Source organism: Sus scrofa, chromosome 1, assembly GCF_000003025.6.
Source record: "Sus scrofa isolate TJ Tabasco breed Duroc chromosome 1, Sscrofa11.1, whole genome shotgun sequence".
Lineage (NCBI taxonomy): Eukaryota > Metazoa > Chordata > Mammalia > Artiodactyla > Suidae > Sus > Sus scrofa.
In genome coordinates this window covers 251,361,830-251,382,399 of record NC_010443.5, presented here as the reverse complement: position 1 = coordinate 251,382,399, position 20,570 = coordinate 251,361,830, and the positions used below count along the sequence as shown (strand labels likewise).

The 20,570-nt window shown below is 39.2% G+C and overlaps 1 protein-coding gene across 1 annotated transcript in view; it reads left to right on the top strand.

Annotated features, from left to right (window-relative positions):
• Positions 1 to 14,999, top strand: part of SVEP1 (sushi, von Willebrand factor type A, EGF and pentraxin domain containing 1) — a 204,399-nt gene extending 189,400 nt beyond the window's left edge. The window contains exons 45-48 of the mRNA XM_003122075.5: positions 22 to 117; positions 2,225 to 2,320; positions 7,453 to 7,546; positions 12,190 to 14,999. Of these exons, the coding sequence (XP_003122123.2) occupies positions 22 to 117; positions 2,225 to 2,320; positions 7,453 to 7,546; positions 12,190 to 12,211 (308 nt within the window). The 3' untranslated portion in view covers positions 12,212 to 14,999. The remainder of the gene's footprint in view (positions 1 to 21; positions 118 to 2,224; positions 2,321 to 7,452; positions 7,547 to 12,189) is intronic.

The window sequence follows — 20,570 nt, the reverse complement described above, 5'->3', positions numbered from 1 at the left end:
TGCATCCTGCTTGTTTTCCAGCTGTCTGTCGATTCCCGTGTCAGAATGGAGGTATCTGCCAACGCCCCAATGCTTGTTTCTGTCCAGACGGCTGGATGGGGCGTCTCTGCGAAGAGCGTGAGTCTGTTCTCAGATCTTACTTTGAGTCCCAGTGGTTTTCCTGGAAGCTGCCAAATCATGGTTGCTACCAGGAACTGGCTTTATTAATGGCAGGCATTCACTCATTAAATCCTGTAGCAGACCAGACAGAGTCTTTAAGGCTGATCTAAGTATGTCAATTAGCTGCAGAAGATCTAGAGTATTAGTGACCTTGAAAATACAGTTATCAAGATCCATTCAAAGCCATTCCACCCGCCTCCTGACACAAGTTTCCAGAAACATTCTTGGGAAGGAGCTTGTCATAGAAGGTTTCCCATCTTTGGTCTCCTTCATCTCAAGACCATTTATGTTCTCTGCCAGTCATTGCTGCAGTTAACATAAATTCATGGCATTGCATAACACTGTACTCTGCAGGTAAGACTTAGCGCCCACCATTCATTAAGGGTAGTTCTTCCCAATTAAGGAAATAAGGAAAGTCGGTATTCCTATATCTACACAATGTTTGCTAAATTAATGTAGAATTTCAATCCTCATGAAAATGCATTTAAATTTGGACTTCCAGGAGAATGTAATTAAGTGATCTTAATTTTTTACTGTCTTAAATATGTTTCTTTTTCTTTTTTTTTTTTTTTTTGTCTCTTTGAGGCTACACATGCAGCATATGGAGGTTCCCAAGCTTAGGGGTCATATCAGAGTTATAGCTGCTAGCCTACACCACAGCCAAACACCAGATCCGAGCCGCGTCTGCGACCTACACCACACGCCAGATCCTTAACCCACTGAACAAGGCAGGGGCTCCAGCCTGTGTCCGCATGGATGCTAGTCAGATTTGTTTCTGCTGAGCCATGACGGGAACTCCTAAATTATTTTTCAATATCTATATCTATATATATATATAGATATATACACACACACATTGTGTATATATATTTATATGTATGTATTATATATACATATCTATGTATATATGGATTAAATGGTTTCATATTTCATTGGGAGTATATAAATCACAAGTCATTAATGTGATGGCCATGGATTTATATGTTTTTCCTAAGGCCAGGCATTTTATAAGAGATTCTAAAACTTTTTTAAGTGCGACTACTGCAAGTAATCTGGAAAGGAAAATATACGATGAAAATAAATCTAGGCTGCTAACAACTCTAGTGTTCTCATAGTTGTTCAGGAAGAAGAGAATCTCATTTTTCCTTTCTCTTCTCCCTAATCCTCCCTTCCCACTAAGGGCTTCCACACAAGACCTGCTGTCAGGCTAAGGGACCACCAACTCAGGGACTATTTACCCTGGGCTAACAGCAGACCCGGCTTAATTCACTGAACATGTGTCTGTTCTGCATTAAGCCAAGGCTTCCCAAGCTTCACTGTGCACACAAACCATCTGGGAGAGGTTAAATGCAGATTCTGATTCAGTAGGTCTGGGTCCAGACCAGAGTCTGCATTTCTAGCTAAGTCCTATGTAATACCAATGCTTTGGGTTTGAGAACCGTGCTTTGAGCACCAAGCCAGTAGACAATCTCATTCGTTATAAACAGACTATGCCTCTTTGCAGAGCTCAGTAACTTCTAGTAGGAGAAATGATTGCCTTGGAGGGTATAGTGGAGGCCTGATTCAGTCACCATCAGGCCTCAGCTCCAAGGAAATACAGGGTGAGTCATCCTATCACTACTAACGTATTGCCAACAGCAGCCCACAGAAGAGCTCTGCTCACTCCCATCTTCCCATTTCATTCAAGACGCTAAGAGAACCTCCAAGCAGCCAAGCCCTCTTAGAGCACTTTATGTAATTTGTAATGGAAATTTGAAACAGTAATAAATGGAGAACATTCTGGTTATTCTGTGGAGAGAAAGCAAAGCACTTAGCTTAGGTTCGATCGAGGTGTGTCCTCTCGGAAAGAGTGCACTTGGCTTTCAAGTCATTACATCAGGCTCGGGGTCAAGACTGGCTTTCCCAATTGTGTTTTCCCAATGATACTGATTAATAAACACGACACATACAGGGAGATTATCTATTGGGTTATCCAAGGTTTTACTCCTCCTAGAAAATGTTCTTTGAACACCCGAACATAGTTGAGCACGTGTTTTGATCAAATCCTTTTCCATCTCCTTTCTAGCCATCTGCATCCTTCCCTGTCTGAACGGCGGTCGCTGTGTGGCCCCTTATCAGTGTGACTGCCCACTTGGCTGGACAGGGTCCCGCTGTCATACAGGTAGGCCTCCTCTTATCGTTTGTTTTCTGGGTGATTTGGCTTGATGAAGCTCTAGAGGACACTTAACAAGTGTGACTCAGCTTCAGAGGGGTATCTGAGTTTTTCAGAAATTCCCCAAGATTGTCTCTTGAATGGGGATCTCAAAGCTGAACCCTCGGCTGCCTCAGAGGCACCTCTGGGGGTTATGTGACAAAACAGAGCATCTGAGCCGACTCCACTGTCAACCGCCTTTGTGCCATTGGCTCTGTTTTTGTTTTTGTTTTTTGTCTTTTTTGCCTTTTCTAGGGCCGCTACCGCCTGCCTACACCAGAGCCATAGCAATGTGGAATCCGAGCCGTGTCTGTGACCTACACCACAGCTCACGGCAACGCCGGATCCTTAACCCGCTGAGCAAGGCCAGGGATAGAACCCGCAACCTCATGGTTCCTAGTCAGATTCATTAACCACTGCACCATGACAGGAACTCTGCCATTGGCTCTGTTTTGCAGAACATAGAGAAGACATAGTGCAGTAGTTCAGAAGAATATTTATTTTAATCTCTATGAAGTGAAATCATGGTACTATTTAGAAAGATCAAGGCTCTAAATAAATATAAGTTAAAGTGAAAGAAAACTATCAGAGATTTGGCTCCTTATCATGGAAGATGGTAACAAACTGTTGTTGATTGATTGATGACAAACATGTCCCCTTAGCATCCTCGCCTAACTCAAATACAGCATTTATCCCACTGTACTTGGGTATCTGTTTAATTACTTGATTATTGATCTTTTCCTGCCTGCACTAGATTATATGCCACCTGAGGGCAGGGTTATTTCTTTGTGATCTTTATATTCTCAGTACCTGGCATAGTGCCCGCATGTGATAGATTTTACAGTAATTATCTAATAAGTCAGTTTAAAATGATAAATTTTTATCTTTTCAATGTCCTGTTTCAGGAACTATTAAAACAATAGAGCTTTTAGATTTATTTAGTGTTAACTCTGACACTCCACTATTCCCCCTGTAAACAGTAGTTACACCCCTTCCCCCTGGGGTAAGAGGTGAAAAAGAATGGGCTTCCTGACGCCAGGGCTTGTCATGAGCTCCAAGAGTGGAATGACCATGTAATTTAGCCTCCAAACTGGGACATTTCTAAAAATGAAAAGGGGCGCTATTAGTAAGTCAGCCAGGGAAATGGGAATGAATGTTTAAAAAGGCAAAATCCACGTGCAGTCACCACACATAAAGCCAAAAGTGAGCCATCTATGAGCACAGGAAAGGAAAACTATACCAGAGGCTGAATTTAATGCTTTCACTTGAAACTCTTAAAGCAATCTCTTTGGTTTTTCTTTATAACAAATCAACTTTGATATTTATCAATATCGAGTATTTATCAATTTCATACTTCTCATGCCCACAAAATTGAACTTTCCTGAAAACCAGCCATGCCCTTTCCTAGGTATCACACCATGCTTCCAGAAGGAGACATCCTGGGCTCTCCCTCCCCTTCATCTGATGTTACCAGCATCAGCACTCCTTCTGTTCCTTCCTGAACAGTGTCTCTGGCATCCTACTCTATCCCCAGTGCTAGTAAAAGATCTCTTCTTTGGATCATGGCCAGACTGTACTACTTGACCTTCCTATCTCTACTTCTAAAATAGCACCATTACACACTGCCATGGGCAAGTCTTCACCCTGTTTAAGAAACTAAAACTGGGAATTCCCGTTGTGGTGCAGAAGAAATGAATCCGACTAGCAACCATGAGGTTGTGCGTTCATAGCAACCATGAGGTTGTGCGTTCAATCCCTGGCCCCAATCAGCGAGTCAAGGATCTGGTGTTGCAGACGTGGCTCAGATCTCAGATCTGGCATCTCTGTGTCTGTGGTGTAGGCTGGCAGCTGTAGCTCCAATTCAACCCCTAGCCTGGGAACTTCCATATGTTGTGGGTGTGGCCCTAAAAAGAAAAAAAAAAAAAAAAGAACCTAAAACTTGTCACCTGTTGTCCCCACATCCAATTCAGATTCTTCCAACTCCCGAGGTGCTACCTAGACGGGGGTCAGCACACCTCATACACCTTGTTTCCCATCCTACCAGTCACATCCTGTCCTTTGCAGTGGCTTCCTCTCTCTGTTCACACTGGACTCAACCTCCAAAACCCTGTCTAAATTTCCTCTTTTCCCTAAACTTGCTCTATACCACAATCATCTATTTTTTAACATTCCATTTCTATAGATATTACACAGTTAGATAGAACTCTGACATTTAGAGCCCAATTGATCTGATCTATTTGCATTTCTTCTTCTTAGCTCCCTAACACATTAAGCTCCTTCATGACATGAGCCATATAGTCTTTCCTTTTTCCACCTTGCAGCAGCTACCTGAACACATACACCCACTAAGTTTTAAACATACAAAAGTATGTTAATAAAACAGGGATTCCTGCCCTCCAGAATCCAGTCTAGAAAAGGAAAAGGGATGCAGAATGGCCTATAAGTAGGTGACTGGGGTAACTGAATTTGCTAAAAAGATAACACTTAAGATGAGTAAACTGCCCAAGGGTAGACATTCAGAAAAGTCTTCGTAAGCAGAGAATCAGTGGAAGAGCAAGAGATGTCACCAGGAGATTATTCTAGCCAAAGGCATGGAAGTGTAACAAGGATGTGATCAGCAAAGCAGAGCTGAGACCATAGAGGAAATGTAGGGGTGTGACTGGAAAAGAAGCTGTAAAGGCAGGCAGAGCCGGATTAGGAAGCACGTTGCATGCCAAATTCAAGATGCTGGCTTATGTCTTCTGAGCCATGGAAAACACTCTAGGGTTTCAAGCAGGAAAATCATGTGATCAGATTTTCTTATAGAAAAATGATTTTGGCAGCAGTTTGAAGAAGGGCAGAAAACAAAACAAAATAGGGAGGCTCATTAGCGAGTTATCAAGTAAAATTGGCAAGACGTAATGAAGTCTAGAGAAACAATAACCCAAAAGGATGGATTTGAGAGAAGTTAGGGAGATGAATCAACACTATTGGGTTATAGATTTATTGTGGGAGTAAAGGTTTGAGGAGAGTCAAGACTGATGTTTCCAGGTCGGGCTCCTGAATGGAAGGGAGTGCCCTATACTGAGATGGAGAACCTAAGAGGAATGGGTTTGAAGGTTTAGGCAAAGAGTGAGGTACGGATGTGCTGAGTTTGAGTGTCCAGTGGAACCTACAAGGGCGAGGTCTGAGGGGCAATTGGCTGCTGGTTTAGCTTCCCAGAAGATACATTTAGATTGAAGATAGAGATCCATCAGTCCTCATGGGAAGACATTTCGGGGGTTGGGGGAGGAGGATAAGTCTGCCCAGAAGACACATAGCATGAGTAAGTGGCCAAGAATGGAATACTGGGGCCACCCACGTTACAGGCAAGGAGGAAGGCTTTTAAACAGAGAGGTGAAAATAATAATAAAAAAAAATCTGTTAGTACAGATAGGTACTCCTAAATCATGCTCTTGCAAAGGAATAATGTTTTTTCGCTCAATAAATTTTATTGTATTTATAGTAGTACAAAGATCATCACGGGATCTATATATTAGCAAGCAGAATCAACGGAGAGTTAGTTGTGGATTATTGGGTTTTACTTTTGCTCTTTTTAATCCTGCTTTATTTCCTGATTTCCTTCCTGTTATATTTCAAATACGAGCATTCTGTTGGTCTGCTGGTCAAGAAAGCTCCCCAAGGGCAAAGGCTGGTGTTTGCTTTCTTGTCCTTTCTCTTTCAGTCCTGGCCAAATGCCTGGATTGCTGGCATTTTTCCCATATCTTATGCATGGGTGACTCAAGAAGTGACATTTACTTATATCTCACTGCAGATGAGATTTTCATCTGGGGAGGCCTGCCTATCTGTGCTCTAATGAAGCTGAAATAATGACTGAAAATGTTTCTCATTTCCAGCTTTCTTCTGAGAGGCATTTTATTCTCTCTTTGATACATTAAACTGACTGGTATTAGGGCTTTATCAGTTTTTAGCAACCTTAGGTTTTTGGTGGGTTTTTTGTTTTTATGTCCACCCCCACAGCATATAGAATTTCCTGGGCCAGGAACTGAATCTGAGCCACAGCTGTATCAATGTTGGATCTTAAACTCACTGCTCTGGGCTGGGGATGGAACCCACACCTTTGCAACGACCTAAGCTGCTACAGTTGGATTCTTAACCCACTGTGCCACAGCGGGAACTCCTTTTTTATGGTAGATTTTTTAACAACTAGATTGATGCAGGAGTTCCTGTTGTGGCTCAGTGGAAATGAATCTGACTAGTATTCATGAGGACGCATGTTCAATCCCTGGCCTCGCTCAGCAGGTTAAGGATCTGGCGTTGCCATGAGCTGTGGTGTAGGTTTTAGACACAGCTCAGATTTGGCATTGCTGTGGCGTAGGCCAGCAGCTACAGCTCCAATTTGACCAGTTGTCTGGGAACCTCCATATACTGTGAGTGTGGCTATAAAAAAAAATAAATAAAAAAGTAGATTAATTCAGATGAAGAGTTTGGCTCATGAGAAAGATGTCTGAATAGTAAATCTCTGAGTGTTCACTCATGGTTTCATCTTTGGCTAATTTTTAACTCTACTCCAGGTTCTGTAATTCCAACTAAATTTGGTAATGGCCATGATATACCTTTCCTAGGAAGCACAAAGTGCTTTTGAATCATCTGTTATGCTAGACAATTTATGTGCCTGATTTATTGTCCTAAGAGTTGATGTCTGATGTAATGATTCCATCAGTCATAGAGTTCAATGCTGGTTCCCTTAAGAGATTTATAGTCTCATTGAGCATATGAATAATTTATAGTTCAGAAGAGTATGTGTCAGATCAGTTGCATAAACAAAAAGATTAAGGGAGAGAGAAATCAGTGGACTTGGAGTTATCAGCAAAGGTTTCAGTATAGGTAGACTTTAACCTGGGACTTAAATATGAAAAATGACTCACTTGGAAGGGAAAAGGGAGGTGGTACCACGTAATGACACGAAGTCGAGCTAAGTGGCAGAAATGCAGAATACCTTCCATGAAGTATGGTAGTGGCTAGAGCAGAAAGCAGAGTCATGTCTTCCTTTGCACGCCTTCATGGGCATCTTCAGATTTGCTCAGTGTTCATTAAATAAATGCATGCATTTTTCATCCCAGCTGTTTGCCAGTCTCCCTGCTTAAATGGTGGAAAATGCGTAAGACCAAACCGATGCCATTGTCTCTCAGCTTGGACAGGACATGACTGTTCCAGGTAAGACAACCCCAAACTGCTATTAATCTATAACATAAAAAGGCTGAAATTCAAGCGAAGTTGTCTCAAGAGCCAGAAGGTATCTCTAGTTTGAATATAAGCATTTTCTACCCCAAAATATCCATTTTGAGATACTCTCTAAACCTGAACTAAAGCCAATGCAAGGAAATACTAGTTAAGGTTTGACAAATAAAACAATCTTGTGTTCACTTTGGCAGCACATATACTAAAATTGGACAATACAGAGATTAGCATAGCTCCTGCACGAGGATGACATACAAACTTATGAGACATTCTGTATTTTTCCACAAAAAAAGAGAAAAAAGCATTAATTAAATAAATGAACTGCCTTCTTGAAGACGATTGCATCCTTCATATGCAAGGCTGCTAGTGAATAATAAACTCAGTAGGTTTTCTTGATGTTCATTTGCTTTCCTGATTACAGTAAAAAGTAGTATTGAAATTGATGAAAAAGTGTATATTTTTGAAGACAAAATTTTTGTTTCATTTTTTTTACTGTATAGTCAGTAATTAATGGACTACAAGAAAATTTATGGGAAAATGTGCTCTGGTAATTAGTTGCTCATTTCTTTTTTTGGCCATTTCTTGGGCTGCTCTTGTGCATATGGAGGTTCCCAGGCTAGGGGTCTAATCAGAGCTGTTGCCGCAGGCCTTCACCAGAGCCACAGCAACATGGGATCCGATCCACGTCTGCGACCTACACCACAGCTCACAGCAACGCCGGACCCTTAACCCACTGAGCAGGGCCAGGGATCAAACCTGCAACCTCATGGTTCCTAGTCATATTCGTTAACCACTGCGCCACAACGGGAACTCCTGGTTGCTCATTTCTAACTGGATCAATATCACGGTCAAGAAAAGATTATCACAAAAATAAATCAATGGAAAAAATAGCTTAAAATAATTTAAACTTTTTTATAGAGGTATAACTAACGTACAACGTTGTTGCATTCAAGTGTAAAACATAATGACTCAATAATTGTATATATATGGCCCAGTGATCACCACAATAAGTCACCATACGTAGTTACAAATTTTGTGTGTGTGATAACTTTTAAGATTTACTCTTTTAGGGAGTTCCCATTGTGGCTCAGTGGTAGCAAATCCAACTAGTTTCCATGAGGGCGTGGGTTCAATCCCTGGCCTCACTCAGTGAGTTAAGGATCTCTTGTTGACGTGAGCTATGGTGTAGGTCTCAGGCTCAGATCCCACATTTCTGTGGCTGTGGCATAGGCTGGCAGCTACAGCTCTGTTTTGACTCCTGGTCTGGGAACTTCCACACGCTGTGGGTGTAGCCCTAAGAAAGACAAGAAAAAAAAATTTACTCTTTTAGCAGCTTTCAAATGTGCAATAGAGTATTGTTTATAATTGCCATGTTCTATATTACATCCCCATGACCTATTTATAACTGGAAGCTTGTACCTTTTGATTCTTTTCAACCTTTTAATGCACCCCCACCTCTGGCAACCACAAGCCTTTCTCTGTTAAGTTTGGTTTTGGCTTCGTTTTTAGAGAGATCATACGATATTTATCTTTCTTTGTCTGACTCATTTCACTTTGCATAATGCCCTCAAGGACCATCCATGTTGTCACATTCTTTGTATGGCTGAATAATATTCCATTGCGTGTGTGTGTGTGTGTGTGTGTGTGTTTCTTTGTCCATTCATCCATCAGTGGATGCTTAGTTTGTTTCCATGTCTTGGCTATTGTAAATAATGAAATGAACATGAGGGTGCAGATATTTCTTTGGAGTTAGTGTTTTCATTTTCTTTGCAGAAATACCCAGAAGTGGAATTGCTAACATGTATAGTAGTTTTACTTTAAATATTTTGAGGGCCCCTCTTGCTGTTTTCCTAGTGGCTGAACCAATTTACAGAGCCCAAGACTTTTATCTACATCCTCAACAACTCTTGATATTTCTTGCCCTTTTGATAATGGCTATTCTAACAGATGTGAGAGGACATCTCATTATGATTTTAATTTGCATTTCCTGATAATTCACTAATCATGTTGAACATTTTTTCATGTACCTACCCATTGGCCTTCTGTAGCCTTCTGTGCAAAAATGTCTCTTCAGATCCTTTAGCCATGCTTTAATCAGATGGTTTTTTTTTGTTGTTGAGTTGTATAAGTTTTTTTATATATTTCAGATAGTAGCACCTAACCAAATACATGGTTTGCAAATGTTTTCTCCCATTTGGTAGATTTTTTTTTTTTTTTTCATTTTGCTGAAGCTATCCTCTGTCGTGCAGAAGCTTTTTAGTTTGAAGGAATCCAACTTGTTTACTTTTCCTTTTGTTGGCCTTTGCTCTTGGTGTCAAATCCAAAAAATCATTGCCCAGGCTGATATCAAGGAGCCTACCACCTGTGCTTTCTTCTAGGAGTTTATGGCTTCAAGTCTTACACTGAAGTCTTGAGTTAATTTTTTATATCATATAAAATAGTGGTCTAGTTTCATTCTTTCACACATAGCTGTCCAATTTTCCCAGTACCATTTATTGAAGAGACCATCCTTTGCCAATTGTGTATTTTTGGCTCCGCTGTCATAAATTAATTGACCATAAATGTGTGGATTTATTTCTCAGTTCTCTATTTGCTTGATCTGTGGGTCTGTTTTCATGCTAATAATGTACCATTTCAATTACATATTGCATCATGCCATTGATAAAATATTTTCAATGTTAAAGCATTGTCCTCACAAATTTTGCAATGTTGAAATATTACCAGCTCCATTTTAAAACTTTCAATATACATTATTGTATTACATCATTTATATTTATATTATGTACATTTACTTCCATGTTATTGGAATCATTAAACCCAAATGGATATTTCTGTATTCATTTTAAAAAGTTGGAAATCCAGTTAAAAGAGGGCTTTTATTTTTCTATCTCCTTTTATTTCATTTTTATTGGAATATCAAAGTCAATCTGCAAAGACAATCTATTTAAATACAAACATAATTAACAACAAAAAAAAATCTGCCTCATGCCAGTGAATTTCTTCATATCATCTCCAGTATATGCCAGAGGGGAAAAAAACTGAACACGAAAGAACAAACCCGGATTGTACAAGCATATTTAGAAGTTTCCAAGAGAAAGATGATAGTTTTACCTGAGAGCAGAGTTGAAAGAAATTGAGAAAATGACACTCAAACTGCAGAGAATTTCTGGTAAAAAAGAAAGCAAAAAAATAAATAAAAAGATAGAAAAGATTAAAGGACCAAGAATGGCAATGACTCAAAAAAAGTCTAGATTTTTTTATGAAGAAAGTTGATAAAGGAATCAAAAAAAATTTATGGCAAATCATAAAAACCTGAGAGGCATTTACATTCAAGCAAAGGTAAGCCCAGAGGAACAGGCAGCCACCACCCTGTCCTTAGACTGTGATGGATTTTTCTAGAAGACCAGTATTTAATTAGTTAGGACTCTCTTACTGCAGCCCTAACTGGCTTAAGCAAAGAAAGGAATTTGTTATCGTAACAGAGGGCCCTTGTATGGACCCCAAATACATGGGTTGGCTCAATGTCAGGACAACCAGACTGAGAACTTGAAAGCCATCTGAAGCCTCTCCACCTCCCATCTCACTTCCTCTCTCCAGCATCTTCTCCATCCTCTGTCTTGCTGCAGAGTGGTTTCCTCTGCTGTTGAGTTCATATGAGAGAACAGAACTGCTTGCAGCTCCCACATTTTACATGTCACACCATGGGGTCCACAAAAATAGTGTACTGACTCAGTTTAAAAATCCAGGAGGAGAACTCACTCATCCAGACTGATTCAAGGGCCCACATGGATTAGTCAACGGTGATCCATAATAGGTTGGATTGTGTTATACCAACGTGAAAAGTCACTTTGCTAAAACTTTCACCTAACCTTTGTGTAAAGGATGGAGGAGTCTGGCAATTCCCAGAAGAAAGAAAGGTGGAGTATATAATTCCCTGAAATGGAAGAAGGAGAAAGCTTTTCTGAGAAAACAGTAAATGTTTACAGATAGCTTTTATTTCCTTCTCTCCCACAAGATGGAGTGCCTTAAAGACTATCTCCTTCAAACTTAGTACAGACACAAAAACTGATGCTCAATAAGTGCTGGTTGACAGAGCAAATACCCGACCATCTGAGACGGCTAGTGGAGAAAGACCGTGCGGCATTCATTAAATCCCTCAACCTGTAGCCTTCTCTACTGATGAATAAGTCTGACCTGGTATTATTCCCAGAGTTTTCAATCCTCAAGAAAGAGACTTTGTCCTCTCTGATGTCTGTGTGCAGAAAATTGATCCTCTACAAATGCCATAAATGAAAAACCATTGGATGGTTCATTCTGTAAGAGACCTTTAAGGTCACGAAGTCTTACAGATGAGCAGATTATCAGACAGGAGATAAGTGACAGAGCCAGGACTGAAACTCAGGTATGCTTATTCTCAGGTTTTTTTCATACACTAGCACTTTTTCTCCTTGCCCCTTTATTCTCTCAAGAAATGACCACCCCCAATCTCATCCATCTAAACATCACAGGTGATGCCCAGGTGTCTGTGACTTTTAACCCCATTTTGAAATCAGCCCCCAAACACTGGTTCCCCTTCCAGTTCAGTCTCTTCTGTTAAATCTCTTTGTTTTTTGTTCCAGGAAAAGGAGGACTGGGTTTTAACCACTGCACAATCAACCAGCTCTTCTAAAAGCAGGCTCATCTCTTCCTGGTAGTCCTGGACATGCTGGAACTTCTACAAAGACATTCCAACACGGTGCTGGGTCTTGTTTTAATCAACTGGTTACTTTGTGGTCACCTTTTTATTTTGTGTTGTATTTTTTTCTTTCTTGTGACATACTTTCTTACATGTTTCCATTTTTACACATGCCTGTATTTTCTATATAAAAATATATTAAATAGATGCTGCTCCACTCTCACAAAATGTACATACTCTGCTGTCTGTTGGGAAAGTTCCTGGTACACATTTTTATTCAGTTACTCTCAGTGGTTTTTCAATTAAAATATATTTTGCTACTAAATAATGTTTTGCTGGATAGTGCCATTTTGTGAGGTAGTCAGGGAATGATGAAGAGGATTAATGATCTGTGCCACTAGCATATTTGGGGATTACATGCAGTGTACTGAGAAATTACGGTAAAGGAGAGCCTTCATGCTAGTCCTATCTTCTCTGCAATATATGTAACAATGAAGGTTTCCTTTTATGTAATCAGAAAGTAACTATTGGACCTACTACTCTCCACACAAAATGCTGTTCTGGTGCTGAGGGTAGCCTAGCTAATTCTTTCCCCAATATTTGGAAAGCGAGAGGCATCCACTTTAGTGGATGGGGGAAAAAAGCATAATGACCATCGTTCAAATGATACAGTGCTCCCTTCCTTCTCACAGTGGGAGTAAGAAATGTAAGAACTGGAAGATTGACACAAGGCCCATTTCTGGGTCATAATCCCACAACTCACTGCTTTGGGAGAGAGGAGATAGGAATAAGAGGACAGAGAAAGGGAAGGAAGAAGGCACATTTCCAGAACTGTGCTCCTGGTGCCACCTGAAAAAAAAGAATTGAGTTGGCCCAAAGCAAAACAGAGCTGCCTCTCAATCCCCACCATTTCATGAATCTCCATCATTGTCCTACTGAGATAAAAACTTGCTCAGACTACCGGGGGGAGGTGGGGGGGCAGAACGCTCTATTTTGTTTAAAAATCACAATCAACTCACCTCCATCCTTTGGGAGAACTGCTTCCACAGAGGGCATGGGATGAGTTGTAACATGATGGAGAGATGCAGGAATGATGAAAAAGATCTTGATTGTCCTTGTGGTTCTCCTCACTGCCTTACACTCCCCAGACATTGACTCCTCCTCCTGCTTTCTCCCGACATTCACTCTCTTGACCAATCTTCCATGCTTATGAGTATTCCTTTTATTTAATTTATACCCCATCAACCTCCAAACTATGTTGGCTTTTGTCATTTATAATCATAAACTATAAAATAAAGCTCAAAATCTAAATAATAAAAGAAAAATAGCAGTATTTTTTTTTTTGTCTGCACCTGTGGCATGAGGCAGTTCCCAGGCCAAGAATCAAATGTGAATCACACCTGTGACCTACACCACAGCTACAGTAATGCAGGATTCTTAACCCACTGCACTGAGTGAGGGATTGAACCTAATATCTCAGCAGCAACCTGAGCTGCTGCAGAGACAAGGCCAGCTCCTTAACCCGCTGCACCATAGTGGGAACTCCAGTACCAGAAATTTTAAGCTAAGGAAAGCGACTGCAATTGAAAACAAAACTCAGTTCTGAAACTCAGTTCTGAAGGTATACCAACTGTATAGAATTTGTATTGGATTATTTTAAATAGATTTAAAGATCTACAACTTCAGAGTAAGTCAAATTAGTTGTGTTGTGCAGACAGAACAAGGAAATAAAGCACCATGGAAGTGACATTTGCAAATGATATGAAGGTCCGTATGTCTCAAAATGTGATTCACAGAGTACTAATACTAAAAGTAGTTGAATTTTTTTATGTTATTGAAGTGTATTTGACTTACAATGTTGTGTTAATTTCTGGCAAAATGACTCAGTTTCATATTCTTTTCCATTACGGTTTATGAATATAGTTCCCTGTGCTATACAGTAGGACCATGTTTTTTTATCCATTCTATATATAATAGTTTGTCTCTGCTAAACCCAGACTCCCAATCCATCCATCCCCTACCCAGTTCCCCCTTGGCAACCACAACTCTGTTCTCTGTGAATCTTATTTCATAGATAAATTCATTTGTGTCATATTTTAGATTCCATATACAAGTCATGTCATATGGTATTTGTTTTTTTCCTTTATTACACTATTATTTCACTTATTACGAGAATCTCTAGTTGCATCCATGTTGCTGCAAATGGCATATTTTGTTCCTTTTATGGCTGAGTAATAATCCATTGTATAGATGTACCACATTTTCTTTATGCATTCATCTGTCAATGGATATTTAGGTTGTTCCATATTTTGACTATTGTAAATAGGCTGCTATGAACATAGGAGTGCATGTATATTTTCAAATTATAATTTTTTCTAGAGTTTATATGTCCAGGAGTAGAATTGCTGGATTATATGGCGACTCTATTTTTTAACTCTATTTTGAGGAACCTCCATAATGTTTTCCATAGTGTTTGTACAAATTTACAGAAGAATGTTATTTTTTTTATGTCTTCAGTACTAAATATATTCACAATGAATTCTTAACATTTCTAAAAAAGAAGGGTATTTGTCCAGCATACGAAAGCATATCTGTGTCTAGCCAACTATAATCAGTTCTATAGTGAACTATTAAATGCTTCTCTATAAATCAGAAACAAAGCAAAAAGGCTATCTAGTTAACCTTGAACTTTATTCTGTGACTTCTAGCCAAAGTAATAAGATATAAACTCTTAAATAAAAGGTATAAAAATGAGAAAATTAAGAGTCACAATTTTCATTCTAGCAGAAGATAGTGGTTTACCTTGTAAGATAAAAACCCAAAGTCAAGAAAAAACTATTAGAAACACTCGGTCTACTAAGCTATATAGTTACAAGATACATACACAAAAATAAAGAGCTTTCCTGCATGTCATTTTTAAATAGAAAATATAATGAAAAAGATTCCATTCACAATATATATACATATATAAATAAGAAGTCATATGGTCTCAAAGAAGAATATTATACAGTTATATCTATAAACATTCATCAAATAATGAAAAGCATGGCATTTTCTGGATAAGAAGACAGTATGTCCTGAAGACATTGATTTTTTTTCCAAAATGAAATTATAATTTCAATCATACTTGATATATTAGATTTTTTTTTTTGGTAGGCAGACATGACCAAATTATTTATTCTAATGTTCATTAAGGAACAAGAAAAGGAAAACGAAAATATTTTAAAGAAAAATAATAAAAAGGATCATCTTTATTAAAACAAAAACATAAAAAGAATTAAAATGGTGCATGTGTGAATCAAGAATCATGAAAGCATCAGTGTGAACTTCTATACCTGTAAGTTGAAATATTTATTTAAAAACTCATAAATCAGGGTTCCCATTGTGGTGCAGTGGAAATGAATCTGACTAGTACCCCGTGAGGATTTGGGTTGGATCCCTGACCTCACTCAGTGGGTCAGGGACCCTGCGTTGAGGTGAGTTATGGTGTAGGTCGCAGACTCAGCTCAGATCCCTCTGCTGCTATTGCTGTGGTGTAGGCTGGCAGCTACAGCTCTGATTAGACCCTAGCCTGGGAACTTCTGTATGTGGTGGGTGTGGCCCTAAGAAGAAAAAAATACTCCTAAATCACCAATAAAACATCAACAGTCAGTGAAATTTTTGTTGTAAAATATTAAATATTTTCTAAAATATTAGAAAATATTGATTGACTGGCATTAGACAATCGGTAAAAATCTGAAACTCTTTTACCTTGTATTCTTACCACATAAAATAAATTTAAGGTAGATTGGGGGTTAAATATTGATATTAAAACCATAAAAACAATTTTTAGAAATTTTCTCAAATTTGTATGCTTAAAAGAAACTTCGAAACCCAGAAGTTACCAATTTGGCAAAGGTTTTGGTGGTGGTGATGGTAGTGGTTGGGTTTGTTTTAATGACAATATGCAGTTCACTATTAGATGAAATTATTTTATTGAACATCTATAGCAAATATAAACTAGGACAACCTTTCTCCAAAACAATCGGCAATTTGTATCAAGAACCTTTAAAATATGCATGCATACATTTTACTTCAATAGTACCTGACTGAGATGCAATCTCATTTTTTAAAAAACTGACCCAGAGGCAAATATTTATGCTTAAAGATAATTACAACAGCATTTTTAATATTAAAAATCAGCAACAATTTATATGGCTAAAAATCCTGAAATTGGTGATGGAATTCATGGTTTATTTATAGAATTAAATATTAGAAAGTCACTAAATATTGCAGTTGTGGTGCTCCATTGGGGCTCATCAGTAATGAACCCAGCTAGTACCAATAAAGACTCAGGTTCAATCTCTGGCCCATTCAGTGGTTTAAGGATCCAGCGTTGCTGTGAGCTGTCATGTAGGTCGCAGTCTTGGCTCAGATCCCGAGTTGCTGTGGCTGTGGCATAAGCTGGCTGCTGCAGCTCTGATTCAACCCCTAGCCTGGGAATTTCTATATGCCATGAGTACAGCCCTAAATTAAAAAAAAAAAAAATTACAGTTAAAAGGAGTTTTAATAACACAAAAAATATCATTATGGTATAATGCTCAGTAGAAAACTGTATAGAAAATGTGTTTATAATGTGCTCTCAATTGCCTAGCATATGCATATGCAATATTCACAGGAAGAGATTTGCCAAACTTTGTTAATAGTTATTTTCCCAAAGGCATGGAACTATGGGTGTTTTTAATCTCATCCAAATTTTTCCTTTATTTCCAGCTTATCTTCAATGAGACTATATTACTTTTGCATTCGTAAGTATGCTTTCATATTCATCTAAAATAATCCAAAATTCATAAAAAATGAATTTAAGTAAAAGCCCAAATTGATGAGTATATCTCCTTTCAGTACCCTAATTGATCCACCATATGCATTGACATGTATAAGTTTAAAGATTGTGCCTCCATATAGTTTTGTTTAAACACTCCTTCTGGAAACTTTAGAGAAGAGTTGATCACTAATTTAATGTAAACACAGAAACTGTTACCAAGAGGAAATATCCATAAATTGTGAGCTACTTGGATACACAGAAGGAAAATATTTGCTGATGATCAGATTAAGGAACTAAATTAATGATTGAAACTCTGTATTTTATACAGTATATCCTGTGCTGTATGCTCCAGTAGATATAAGAAATGGACATGTAACAATACCTCAAATTTAAAAGCCAAGTTACCTCAGAGCTACTTTTTTATGCTGCTTTAACAACCAACATAGCAGCAGCAGTACTTTTTTGTTTGAAGGTATTATAACCGATTACTCAGTATTCCCTCTTAACTCTGACGTTAAAGCAGTGACAGCAACATCCAGCCTTTATTTTTTTTTTCCCCGAATTATCTCATACACCAGCCATTCAAGGTCACCTGGGCCCAAAGTGTAGCATTGGATGGAACCTGAGAGTAATGCGCTCTTTTGAAAATAATAAAAAGCTGAAAGCATGTTATAAGGCCACATATATTCAGCTGGTACAACAGCTACATCTTCCAGCTGCAGTAATCATCAGGCAAAGTCACTTAAAAATATATCATCCTTGGTGAAATGTTTCTGGGCTGTAAAGTTTTGCAAACGCAGCCAAGCTGCTTTGAAGAGACACATAGATCAAGGCCCTTGGGGTGTCTCTAAATGTTATAGTACAGACTGCTGACCCCTCCTCTTTGGAGGAAATGCTGATCACACCCACTCCTCATAGGAGCCCTTCTCTAGTGAGTCTGCTCCACCCACATGAGTCCTGACCTGTCTAATGACACACCTGATCCTCGCCCCTCTGAGTCATTAAGATTCCTCCTTTCATTTTGTCCACTGGATCTTTTACTTTTCCCAGAAGTGTTCAAGTTCTTTTATGCTTCTCTAAGTTAAAGTGTACTAGATCAGCAAAGGTAATAAAGACTAATGGACAAACTGGAAAAACCTGAAAGAATGGATTAAGGTAAGGACCACAAAAAGGTAGCAAAAAACTGCATTTCTCAGTTGTACCAGTCTTCAAAAACACCTGGATCCTTTATTGAGAATCTGTGAAATAGATGTTCAAAGGGGAAATATTTCCAAAGTCTTTTTTGCACACCTTTGTATTCTGCTTTGTGATTTAAAATGTATTTTCTCCTACATTATCTCATAAAGTGGGAGACTTTAAAGTCACATGGCTGCCTGACATTTTGCAGTGGCTGGGTAAATATCCATATCCTTCCAGCTTCTCGGCCCCTCACTAGCCCATCTCAGCTAATTCTGCAAAGCTCCCTCTTTGCACTTAAGAAAACTGAGGCAGAAAACAAAGTGTACAAGATCTAGAAATCACTGCCTACCACCTGAAGTTCAAGGCTAAGGTTCAGAGCAACCAACCACAGCACAGTTTCTAGAAAACAAATCTTAGCTAGAATATGGCTGGCATTCTCACCTCCCAGTGAGTTTGTAACTATGGTACTTTATTATTACAACCTGTATTTCTGAGGTTTGCAAACAAAAATGTTCCTAATCATAAAGCAGCCTTGGTTTTTGTCAGAGCCCCACCAAATAACTCCAGGCTGTGTTTAAAGGACAGCCCGAAAGGTTCCATAAGTCATAATTGCAACACTGAGAAGATTTCATGACGAATGGCTTACATTTCTCTGAGTATCCACGGACTCATCTCGAGGCCTTTGCATAAATCATCTCCTTTACCCTAGTCACTTTCCTCTACTCCCAGTTAGTGCTCCCCTGACCCCACCATTGTAATCACCACTTGTTTTTGAGTCCTCAGATGCTGTTGACTTTGTTCTAAACCCCTCTGCCTCCACCCCAAGGTCAACTTACATAGAAGTGAGCTCTGCCCTTTCTCATTCCAAGATTCCTTCCAGTCAACAGTGCTAATGAGTAGAACAGATAAATGCACATGGTTATTCGAGCATGGAATGAATATACTCTGGGAGAGTGTGTGTGGGTGTGATAGAGAAATGTTTTAAGATTCAGAAGAAGAAACAACAGGTCAGATTTATCCAGAAGCTGTATCACACACACACACACATTTTAATCCCTATCAAAATAGTTCAGGATCTGGGTCTTAAATCACTGCCCAGCTTGCTACACTGGAATCCCAGAAGCCTGTGAGAAGGGTATCATGGGAATATGCATGTTTTAATAGAGTAGACTCAAATGCCAAGGCATCTCCTACCAAAACAAAAGAGAACAGGCACTGAGCTCTGGTGAATTCCTCACTATACAGGCTGCCAAGATGATCAAACTCATAACCCCAACAAGTGGAACAAGGGAGGCAACAGGAAGGCCCACCCACCCACTCATTTGTATTCTTGGTTTCATGGACATCGTTATATGAATATTCAGCCAGTTCTACAGTAAACTGAAGGTAAAGCAAATCAACCCAAGTCTAGTCACAGTTGTCCTGCCCCTAAGAAGCAGAACCAAGCTTTGTCTTTTCTCTCCTAATTTCACCTTCCGATATATAACACACTTTACTAACTCAACTCCTTTTATGTATACTGCTAAACCTGATGCCTTTCCCCCTCCTGTAGAGTAGACTTGCCTTCTTTTTATCACCCCTGACCAATAGTTGCCCCCCCCACTATGGTTCCAAGGTTAACCCATAACAAATAGTTATCATTTGCCTGCCTCCCTCCCTCCATGAAAACAGAGATGAGGAGTTCCCGTTATGGCGCAGTGGTTAACGAATCCGACTAGGAACCATGAGGTTGCGGGTTCGGTCCCTGCCCTTGCTCAGTGGGTTAACGATCCGGCGTTGCCGTGAGCTGTGGTGTAGGTTGCAGACGCGGCTCGGATCCCGCGTTGCTGTGGCTCTGGTGTAGGCCGGTGGCTACAGCTCAGATTAGACCCCTAGCCTGGGAACCTCCATATGCCGCGGGAGCGGCCCAAGAAATAGCTAAAAAAAAAAAAACAGAGATGATATCTTACCAGTATATCCTTGGTGATGTTTGCCATATAGTAGGTCCTTAATAAATACCAAGGAAAGATTGAAATTGTAAAGACTAGTGGGGAGAAAAAGCTTTCATACAAGATAGCAGAAATGTATTTAGTTGAGTCCTGGAATATAGTATCATAAAAATAATATTGTTTTAAATTTTTATTATAGTTGATTTACAATGTTCTATCAATTTCTGCCGTACAGCAAAGTGACCCCGTTACACATACATACATTATTTTTCTCATACTATCTTCTATCATGTTCTATCACAAGTGGTAGGATATAGTTCCCTGTGCTATACAGAAGGACATTATTGCTTATCCATTCTAAATGTAATTGTTTATATCTACTAATCCCAAAATCCCAGTCCATCACATTCCCTC